The sequence below is a fragment of the Crinia signifera genome, chromosome 4 (genome assembly GCF_055691185.1).
Source record: "Crinia signifera chromosome 4, ASM5569118v1, whole genome shotgun sequence".
Classification (NCBI taxonomy): domain Eukaryota; kingdom Metazoa; phylum Chordata; class Amphibia; order Anura; family Myobatrachidae; genus Crinia; species Crinia signifera.
The window spans coordinates 236,813,489-236,825,656 of record NC_139220.1 but is presented as its reverse complement, the minus strand read 5'-3'; the positions used below and the strand labels follow the sequence as shown (position 1 = coordinate 236,825,656).

General features: G+C 42.1%; 1 protein-coding gene across 4 annotated transcripts in view; it reads right to left on the bottom strand.

Annotated features, from left to right (window-relative positions):
* Window positions 1-5,235: 5,235 nt before the first annotated feature.
* The window catches only part of LOC146075120 (pseudouridylate synthase 1 homolog), a 22,682-nt gene continuing 15,749 nt past the window's right edge, over window positions 5,236-12,168 (bottom strand). For all 4 annotated transcript variants that reach the window (XM_083184030.1, XM_083184028.1, XM_083184027.1 and 1 more), the window contains one exon: window positions 5,236-10,291. In XM_083184030.1, coding sequence (XP_083040156.1) covers window positions 9,633-10,291 — 659 coding nt within the window. In that variant the 3' untranslated portion in view covers window positions 5,236-9,632. The remainder of the gene's footprint in view (window positions 10,292-12,168) is intronic.

Below are 12,168 nucleotides of genomic sequence, written 5' to 3'. Positions count from 1 at the left end.
CTGTTTTACAATCATATAGAAGCCAAGGTATAGGATTCTGTAATGTCAGCATTAGTCTTCAAAGGTAAACATCAATAGCATATCAATCCTATACATGGGCATTTTAAAAGAGGAGGCAGCCCATGTGCCTCCTCCATCTGGGCCCTTTCCTCTCTGCCGGTAGATGTGCAGTGCTAGTCTAATGTGCATGCTAAATTTCGGGAAAAATGGAGCAGTGTCCAAATTTCGGGTGATTTATTCAGTGCTGCTGCCATCATTGCGGGACTCTTGATGTGTAAAAATATATCTATATATATTTAAAAAAATGGGTGTAACAGGCTCAGGGGCACCGTGTGCACCGCACCCATTATAAATAAGCCACTTGTCCTATAGCAACATGTTTCAGGGTATTGAGGCATGCTTTGTTTGATATGATAGGTTTACTTCATTTATTGCTCACTGACATCAAGCTTGTAAATAAACATCCCAATGGAAGAAACTATCCAACTATCTCAGTTTTCCTACATTTGGACTACCGTTAACTACATATCATTTTTTTTTATTTATTATGTAATTCATATCCCCTCCAGGGCACCACTGAATATATATTTTCCCTGCTACTTACGTATAGTAATAGATAGATAATTGATGGAGCAGAGGCACAGATGAAAGGGGGAAATATCTTATAACTAAACTGTATTTAATAGTGTTGTTAACCCTTTGAGTGCCAAGGAAATTTTGTCAAAATAGGTGTAAAAATTGTCAAACCGTTATTAACCCGTTGGGTGCCAACTTTGCTGTGAGAGATCCTCAAATTATCCATTAAAAATGCCAGCATCACTAAAAGTGACTGTTTGTTGTTTGGGTGCAATATTTAACTAAACTTCAACTAAATGACTTGGCTGTATTTGTATTAACTTATGCTAAAAGAATATCCGCTGAGAGTGACGCTAGGATCTTTAGCTGATAATTTGAGGAACGCACACAGTAACGTTGGCACTCCAAGGGTTAAGCAGGATTATTAATAAGTACATATGATTCCTTACATTCAGGAATTAGAGTTACGGAGTGCACTATTAATCTGTAGTATAATTCATCACAATACAAGCTGCCAAAACATGTGTTTCACTGCTTAAACAGCTTTTGTTTTAAGGCTGAGCCCAATTGACCCAGCTAGCTAGACTTTTATTGATTCCTAGAAGCCAATCAACATTTCGGTAGAGATCATGTGGATAAAATACCCAAACGTGACTTGATTTCCTCTAACTTGGCATCTTAGAGTGCTGAATCATGGATTCAGTATTGAATCCCGGCGGTCGGGATCCCGGCGTTCAGAATCCCGACGCCGGAATCCCGATAGCCGAAATGCCGACAAGGGGGGGACGTGGATCGCCCCCCCTTGCGGGCTCGCTGCGCTCGCCACGCAGCGGGCCCGGTGCCTCGCTACGCTCGGCACGCTATTTTATTCTCCCTCCAGGGGTGTCGTGGAAACCCCAGGAGGGAGAATATGTCGGCATTTCGGCGGTCGGGATTCTGAACGCCGGGATCCCGACCGCCGGGATCTTAACTGCATCCCCTGAATCATTACACATTGGCCCTTATTCTGGTTCACTCGCAAAGGCAAATTCCTTTTTAAATGGACAAAACCATGTGCGAGTTATTTTGTTTCTGTGCAGGGAAAATACTGACTGTTTTATTTTTTCATTGCAATAGAGATCTCTCTTTGAAGTAAAACCCCACCCAAATCTAATTCTCTCTGCACAAGTAACATCTGCCCCCCCCCCCTGCAGTGCACATGGTTTTGTCCATTTGAGAAGGAATTTTCCTTTGCGAGTGAACCAGAATAAGGGCCATTGTCCATACATGACATCACTTGGTATATGGTTGATAGGTAGACAGTCAATACATTGATATTAAATTGCTAACATTAATTTTGTTTTTTTAATTTTTTGGCCATTTTCATACTTGACTAGACCATCCACATGGACTCCAACTAGTAATGTTAAAGTGTGCAGAGCACATTGTGAGTGAAGCAAGGCATCTGTTACGAAGCATGCAAGAGTATAAGATTAATTAATTTGGGGGTCCACGTGACGAAATGTACAAACTAACCAATAAAAAAATTAAATAAAAAAAACATGAAAAACTCATGTCACCCCTTTTCATGCGTCGACCATTTCCATGCCGACCTTGTGCATGTCAACCTATTGAAGTTCTACCACTCAGACCATAACCACATCACTCATTCCCTCACATTAAGTCCGTCCACCAATCATTTTAATCATATATTGAATACCAAACCAAACTAGACATCCTAGAACAGGTTTAAAGAACCCTGCACTGTGCATATTCATATAACCCCTATTGTATCTCTTGGGAACAAATGTGGGTACTTGTGGAGTATCACGGATCCCATCGCATGCCATATGTGATGGCATGCGATGCGAGCCGTGATACGATCGGGAAAATGCATGGCATCGCATACGTTACAAAACATGGCATACGATGGCATGCGATGTGATGTTTTAAGCGTATAACGTACGCCCTCGCATACCAACGCATCGCATGCCATCACACATGCCATCGCATGCGATATGGCATGCGATGGGAGCCGTGATACTCCACAAGTACCCACAAGTTAATTACAAACTAATACAAGCTGTACAATAAAACGGGTACTTGTTTCCTAGAACGGTGCCTATAGCATAACGTAACATGTTTAATACTGTTGGAATGTGATGCGATCTCCATGTTAAATGTGCAGGGGTGCTTGTACATTGAAATATAGGGTACATGTTTATTTTGGCGGCGCCCCCCATGTCCATTGCGCAATTTTTTTATCGCTTCACAGGTATCCGCGTCCCCTCGCGGGCTTCACAGGTGTCCGCGTGCGCTCGCCACGCTTCGGGCTCAGTGGCTCGCTGCGCTCGCCACACTTTCTATTCTCAAATCCACGCCGACGTGGATAGTGGGGGTATGAAAAGGTTGTAGGACGCGTAACGCCGCCGCTCGCCACGCTTCGGGTTCACATTTATAGTGGGGGGGGGGGGGCGTGTGGGTGCATTTAACATTGTAAGCACCCATTAGGGTGCTTATACAATGTTTAATCGCATCACATCGCATTGTATGACATTGTATGCCATATACAATGTCATACAATTTTAAAATTGTATGACAATGTTCCCGAAATCAGTTGAAAATCTGCCAACCATCGGACAAACATCGGACACCAAATCGCATCAGATATTTACATGCGATTTCCATCCGATAACATCAGGTAAATACTGCATACAAAAAGGCCCCAAATTAGTTGAAAATCTGCCAACCATCGGACAAACATCGGACACCAAATCGCATCCGATATTTGCATGCGATTTCCATCCGATAACATCAGCTAAATACCCCATGCAAAAAGGCCAAAAATCAGTTGAAAATCTGCCAACCATCGGACACCAAATCGCATCTGATATTAGCATGCGATTTCCATCCGATAACATCAGCTAAATACCGCATGCAAAAAGGCCAAACATCAGTTGGAAATCTGCCAACCATCGGACAAACGTCGGACACCAAATTGCATCCGATATTTACATGCGATTTCCATCCGATAACATCAGGTAAATACCCCATGCAAAAAGGCCAAATATCAGTTGAAAATCTGCCAACCATTGGACAAACATCGGACACCAAATCGCATCCGATATTTACATGCGATTTCCATCCGATAACATCAGCTAAATACCCCATGCAAAAAGGCCAAAAATCAGTTGAAAATCTGCCAACCATCGGACACCAAATCACATCTGATATTAGCATGCGATTTCCATCCGATAACATCAGCTAAATACCCCATGCAAAAAGGCCAAAAATCAGTTGGAAATCTGCCAACCATCGGACACCAAATTGCATCCGATATTTGCATGCAATTTCCATCCGATAACATCAGCTAAATACCCCATGCAAAAAGGCCAAAAATCAGTTGAAAATCTGCCAACCATTGGACAAACATCGGACACCAAATTGCATACGATATTTGCATGCGATTTCCATCCGATAACATCAGCTAAATACCCCCATGTAAAAATGCCAAAAATCAGTTAAAAATATGCCAACCATCGGACAAACATCGGACACCAAATCGCATCTGATATTAGCATGCGATTTCCATCTGATAACATCAGCCTACACTCACATTAGAATGTTAACAATGACATGACACCGCAGTCTGCTCCAACAGTCTGCGGTGTCAGGGGGAAAAAACATATATAAACACAACAATCACCAAAATGGTGATTCATACCCCCACTATCCACGTCGGCGTGGAGTTAAGAATAGAAAGTGTGGCGAGCATAGCGAGCCACCGAGCCCGAAGCGTGGCGAGCGCAGCGAGGGGAACGCGGACACCTGTGAAGCCCGTGAGGGGACGCGTATACCTGTGAAGGTATCCGCGTCCGCTCGCCACGCTTCGGTGGCTCGCTGCGCTCGCCACACTTTCTATTCTCAACTCCACGCCGACGTGGATAGTGGGGGTATGAAAAGGTCGTAGGACGCGTAACGCCGCCACGCTTCGGGTGGGTGTGGATAGTGGGATTTACAAGGTCGACAGCTGTGGCGTCGACTAGTGGCACTGAGGGCAGATTTTAATAGTGTACCCCTAGACCCACCTAAATTTAGATGCTTTTGCATCTAAATTTTGATGTACCCCTACACCCAACTAAATCCAGCGTCTGGATTTAGATGCCTCAACACCTTAGTGGCTTGCAAGGCGCCTGGATTCAGACACTTTAGCGTCTAAATCCAGACTTCCCTGCTTCTTATCGGCTAGCAGGGACTCTAGATTCAGACGCATTACCATCTGAATCTAGTGTATACATAACGCCTAGAGCGGTGTGCCGGGGAGTGTAGTTTAGAACTACAAGTACCACAGTGACCTGTCAGCGCCTGGGCAGCACACTGCTGCTGCTGGCCGGACGCTATGCTGTTAACGTCCAGCTAGATTGGCACAAGCACAGTCAGACAGCGCTAGAGCAGCACGCGCACAGTTAAACAGAGCCTCTGGCAGGCTGCCAAGTTTCTGTTACAGACTGTGCGCGCGGTGGCGCCGTGAAACTACACAAGCACAAAAACAAGTAACCAGATTACTTTACATGTATTCCACGTGAAGTGTGGCGAGCATAGCAATCCCCGCAAATAGACGCGGATCCATTCATGGGGATCGTTGCGCTCGCCACAATTCAGGTTGCCATTGGTATTAGAGGTGGCGTTGACACATTCAGACCTTAAATATCATTCATCTGACACAGTAATGACAACAAGGTTTAACTTTCAACGTTCCAATTTAGTGTAAAAATAAATAATGAGCATAACGATTAATCAGTAACAAAAACAATCAAATGAAGAACTATATATACATACATAACCAGTAATCAGTCCAAAGTCATCAGAAAAAACAATATTAAATGAGAGTTAGTGCATGCATGTGTCAATGCCTAATTTCTCCCAGCATATAATTTCCATAATTATAATTATAACCATGCCCATAACATTAATATAGTCAGGGATACATAATCATTTTATCCCATAGGCCAGGAAATATTGCATATCGAGTTGCACATTTCATCCCACATGTCATGTTTAGTCTCTGAATGTGTAGAATTATAATGGCTATCAGATGACAGTTATTAGAATTTCATATCATGTCACACTCACATGTTATAACAAATTATAAGTTAGTCACAGAAAAACCAGCCAGGAAATACAGTATCAGGGGGCGTGTCTATAGGCTAGTGAAACCAGGTGAATGAATAGATTCTCCCCTCCCCCGAGAGTCCTTTTGAATAGCAAGAGAAAAGCACTCAGCTCAGTTGCTGTTCGATCAAGACGCAGAAAGGATGGGTCTGGCCTCGCCGGGAGTTTCCTTCCATTACATATGGATTTGGACATGATAAGTATTATGTATCATCAAACTGAATTGTGCGCCAGGACGAGGATATGATTAATGGACTGGATGTTTAGGAGCTACGTGTGAGATATAGGAAAGATGTATTCTAGGAGTATGAGTAGCAAAAGTGATGTTTTGATCTGTTAAGATAGGATATACTTTTACTGGTTAGATTGAGATTTACAACCCTGTATCATGAAAGATTGTGTGCCCAGCCATGTGCTATCATCATAGATTGTATTGTGTTTCACAATAGCTACATATAGCAGCGGTTGGTAGATTATGGATAAACATATAGATTGGTATTTGAAAGGATAAGCTGTAGTGATTAAACTGATTTGAGCATAGTGGATGCTATTACTATGTAAGCAGAATGAGGCCTGAAATCAATTGTAGACATGTGCTCAGGCTCCGGCCTGCAGTGTGTCCTTTGTGTAGGTAAACGGTTAACATTGATTGTTTGGATTGGCCCATGTGTGTCTTAGTGCGGTTGTAGAGGAGTTTTGTAGTATATTGTATAGATTCTTTGTATCCAGGTTTAGTGTGTGTTTGTTCAAAGGGACGCATGTGTTTGAACGCATGTGTAATGGTGCCCACACACGCACCGATTTCAGTGCTATGCGTTTTTGGCTGTACAATGGTTCTTTACAATTTTACTGCCAGAATTAAGCATGACCCGATGTGATGGTTATTTTGCTGTCTGCGATGCGATGCTGTGCGATTTAAGCACATTTTTTCACTGGCTTTTTCTGACCTTTATTTTGTTCGAGTTCACATGTTTTAAACCTGCAATAAAGTTGTTGATAACAATTTGTATGTAATTATTTCCCAGAAAAAAACAAAAAAACCATCGTATAGCATCGGCTCGTATGCCTGTATAATGCTGAGCCCGATGCTATGCGATAATGTCCAAAAAAGTACCTGCTGCACATACTTTTTTGGACATCTAAAATCGGCCCCCGGGAACGCGCATAGCACAGCATCGCGTCGCACACTCCGCACTAATACACCCCGATAATTGTACGCACAATGCGTTTTGTACTTTAAAAGTACAAAACGCATTCTAAAATCGATGCGTGTGTGGGCTGCATAAGGCTAAAGTGAGCATGTATGGATTCCAGCATTTGTGCTTAATCAAGTGTGTGTGTCTGCGTCCTAGAATGGATTAGCCATGGACTCTTTGTATTGAAGAGTGTGAATGCTTTGTGTAATATCCAGTGAGAATATCTAGATAAACTGGCGGAATAAACCAACATATATGTAAGAGGTGTTGTTAGCATGATGCTCGGATGGTGTGTGTGTAACGGCATGTGATGTGAGTATGATATAGCAAGGCCATAGATTGTATAGTGCCAGTTAGGTGTTCTGTACAGAGAAGTACATTGTAGCTTGAATGATATTCAATTGTGTATGCTGCAGGTAAAGTGTGTTTGCTGAATGTACGAGTTATATTCAGGATCGTAAGTATCGCATGATGCAGGTTAGAGGTTAATTTGGAGTAAATGTGGTGGATAGCAATTAAGGAAAGTACAGGCAGTTTATGTGTGATTGCCAGGCAGCTGTTTGTGCCTGTAGATTGATAAGGTTCCTTTGTGTGCCATGCGGCAGTACACAAAATGGCGGACACAAAGACTTGGTATCACAAAATGGCTGCTTCATAGCCACGCCCCCTCCCGCGCTGTATTCGCATACACAGTATTTAACACTGAGGTTAATTGTATTTAAGGATGCTGGCATAATAATCGCTATTAATTATAATACCTGTATTGTTATATTTTGAAATCCATGATACAGTTTCATCTGTTTACATTCATAAATAATATTCATTGATTATAAATCTGGACATTCGCTTATTGATTGCGTGCGACATGAATAAATTAGATAGACTTTGCATACATAAATAAATGGACTTCCATACATGATTCTTTCAAAAACTTGGTCTCTGCCTAAACACTTTCTCCACATAAACTCCTCCAAATATGATTGCAGATTATGCCTTGCAGTGCCCCGCTGGCGTTTATTTCTCCACTTACAAGCGCCCCATAGTCTTTCGATGTTTTGAGTATGGGCACCGGTTTCAGGATCCACAAAATTGAAATGATGATTGACGCGTGCATGCGTGTACACGGCTTGCTCAAGTTGTGCAGAATTATATCCACGCCAGCAGTCTGAGATTATTGTAGATCCTGGCTCGATGTTGTCCCGAATGACTGCCATTAATGTTGCTGCATCACGGCTCGGAACTTGTGCCAGGAAACAAAGTCCACTTTCGCGGCAAATACCGCCGAAAACCCATTGCTGGGGCAATATCCTGCCAACATTGTACTTGCGCTTGACGTACATGGTTTCATCGATTTCAACAATGACACCTGGCCCTCCAATGTGTCTCTGCGGCTGTGCCAAGAGATCTGCAGTACATGCCTCTCTCATTAATTTGTTGAAATACTGTATACTACAGTTTTTGATGAAATGTGCAGCTGCTGCTCACAATATTCGAGTGATGTGAGCTCCTGTGCCCAGAAATAGATGAATCTCACTACTGTGAGAAAGGGCAGTTTACAGCCTGATAAAAAGGTCCCATCTCTCACACTGACCTTGCTGCGGCAGGTTTTTATGTAGCACCTCCACATCGCCTCTTTCATGTTTAGACGCATAGGATGGCTGTTTTTACATGTCCGCGTCTGCAGCAAAAGACGCTGGTCCTGCAGGAATGTCACTGCTTCATCCTCAGTCTTTGGAAGGCAAAAGACATCACGGACCAAAGATTCTGCCATCATTAAATGAATATAGTAGCATCATTAAATGAATATAGATTCACCTCAGAGTGAAAGTGACAGGGAGAATGTGTGGGAAAACCAGCCAGTGGGCTAAAATCCATGTCATTGGTCAAATTAGGGTCAAATGATGGTAAATATTAGTATCACTGGGCAAATAAATTAATGTTACTAGGCAAATATCGCAAAGCATCGCATGCTTAAAAATGCTATGCGATGCGACGACATGCTGTACGACACAAAGTAATAACCCATCGCGTCTCATCGCATGCCGGAACATTGACGGCATGCGATGCGATGCGTTGGGTTAAGATGTACGACAAAAAGTGTTAAGCCATCGCATCGCATGCCATCGCATGGCGTAACATGCATGGCATGCGATGGCTTAAGATCAATATCGTGGGAGCCGTGATTCTCTACAAGTACCCAAATGTGGAAAACATTTGTGAAGTTTTCATCCAAATCCTTCTATTGAAAGACTCAGAACAGGCTCCCTCAATTTATTTATTTATTAACCGTTTCTTATATAGTGCATACATATTCCGCAGTGCTTTACAGACAATATTTGACCATTCACATCAGTCCCTGCCCCAATCAATCAACTTCTGGTGCATTCTGCTGCGAGGTCCGACCCAGAGACCCCAACTGCCCTAAAACTGGACCACCTCACGTTGGTTTCATCCATATTGGTTCAGTGGTATCCAAATGCATAAATGCACAGAGAGACAAACAAACAAATAGACCAATAAATTTAATACATATATCAGACAGGAATGCCACAACCTTTCAGACCAGACCTATGCTAGAAGCACCACAACAGAGAGCGACACCCCAGGCAGGGAAGAGGAACTGCATGGGCTCTGAAAGGTGTGGTGCTGGAATGAACACTATACCTACTACTTGGTTCTGTTGAACCCTTTGACTATAAAAGGGGGATTTTATAGTCTGTGTGTACTAATTTGCTGCAGCCAACGCCACATAGAAAGATCTCTTAACTCTCCATCGATGATGACCGGAATGATCTTCGCCTCCCTGAAGGCTTCAATTTCATGTACAGCTGTGTCCCAGGTTATGGTTTGATGGAAGTTATTTTCATGTACACGTCGCTGATTATAATGTTCATAATGCGTAGATTCCAAAACCAAGCCTAAAGCTGGTGCTATGGGAATATTGGCCTTGTCTTTTTGCACAGACTGAGGAAGGTAATCAGCAGAGACAACGCCTTGTGCCAGTACCAAGACAAGACCAACCATCTTCCGGATCTGGTGCAGCATGAAGCTCTGTCCCTTGATCACTATGCGTGCAAACTCTACACCATCGCAAACAAACGGCTCGGTGCAGGAAATGTCAAAGATGTGCCTATGTGCACTCTTCTCATCAGCCAATTTCCCTTTTGTAAAATTGTGGAAATTATGTGTCCCCTTATAGAACAAAAGAAGTCTGTTGATATGGTGGTAGTCTCCTCTGGGTAAACGGAAGCTGGTGACAGGAGCAGAAAAAGGGTGTCTGGACAGTGCAAACGTGGGCAACGTGTAGGAGTAGGTGCGTGCATCACACCTATCCTTGCTGCTGAATCTCTTTGGAACTCGTTTTATGTCTGATTAGGAAAAAGAATAACGAAATTAGGAAACAAACACTGTCCACATTATATATATATATATATATATATATATATATATATATATATATATATATATATGTTACTAGTACTGTATGTACAGTACCATTACATTTGTACATACTGGAGCATAACGTACCCCAAACTATTCTTATGAACCCTCTCCCAGAAGAAGTTCCCATTTTGCACTTGAATATTCCATCTTCACTGTACTGTACCTAGCATACTTTGAAAGCTAAAAATAAGATAATGCTCAGCCATTAGAAACTGTTATGTCCAAAGAAAATACATTATAAGGACACAAAAATATACTTTACACAAATCAACATCAATAATAATATTAAAAGTATAATTCGCAAGCAATGTCCACAAAACATCCGTCCGATGATTACTACAAGCTACCTCTGGGAAGTCCGATCCACTTGAGTACTCAGGCCCCCGACTATATACCAACAGGCCCAGTGAGTGGAGTTGATCAGTATTACCTGGCCAATGCCGTGTCTAGATTTACAGTAACCTTGCTATTAGAACTTGCAAATTGTCGATCAGATTCTTTTAGCACCAGATAATCATTACTAACCAATCAGGTGGGACACCAGCTTTTAATTATTTACTATTTGAGCATTTTGAGGACATTGCTTGCCAATTATACTTTTAACATTATAATTAAGCTTGATGTTGTTGATTTGTGCTTAAACTATATTTTTTTGTGTCCTTATATCTTTATTTTCATATATTTCCATAAAAGCTATTTCTAAACCTATTTTGACTGAGTTTTGCATCCCACCTGGGGGTAGGGAGTGTATTTAATTAGAATAACCAGCAGATCGGCCACAAAAGGTGCTCTTTAATGGAAAGAACACTAAATCCTAGTAATGCGGACCACAGCTACCTCCAAAGGATCCCAGAACTCATGGGGACGTTTGTAGACATCTATTTAAAATAGAATAGAGGAGCGCTCCATAGAGTAAAACCATAGTTTATTAGACAAAAAATGCCAAATACAGAAGTACCAGATAGGACTCCCACCAAACAAATAGCAGCAGTGGACTGGTTACTACATGATACAAGATATTGCATACCTAGGCAGAAACTGCTACCACCATACGTGGGACATTCTAGTCATTTCCATATTGGTTCTGGAGTTTCTGCAAGTGAAGATTACGGAGTCGTCCTCCTTTGGAATTTAAGGCTGCAAGGACTTTTTTGAGCCTTGGGACTTTTCTACACATTTTTTATTTTCAGAAAATCCTACCACCGTCCGGGGCTCTGATGCAAGAACACAAACCCACACTGTGAAACAGCGTGTCGTTTCGGAGTTTAATCCTTTATCAAATCACAAACAGCTGTTTGTGATTTGATAAAGGATTAAACTCCGAAACGTCATCGTTTAATGCTACCAAGGTTGGTATTGTATCATTATACAAATCCGTGTGAGTGCCGCTGACGACCCTGCTCTATCCATTCCCCTCTGGCGTACGTACCCCGGTGATTGTGGAACTGTATACGGTGTGCCGACCCAACGGACATTTATATATATTTTATTTTTTTACTTAGAAACTAGTGCCGGGAACCCAAGTGGAATTACAATTATTTTTGTATACTCAATCTCTTTGCTTATGTCCAAAGAAAACACAGGATTGTCCACCACAAACTTGAAGTGATTGAAATAATTTAGTTAGCAAACGCATAATTTCTGCCTGCACTACGAGCCATCTCAGTCACACCTCACACCCTCTGTCCCAATCGCAACAATACCTTTGTGTGTACACACTATAACACATGCGCTGTAAGGGTCTCCAGAAATGTAATTGCATGTTGCAAATAATCATTCAACTTCACAAATATCAGCATTG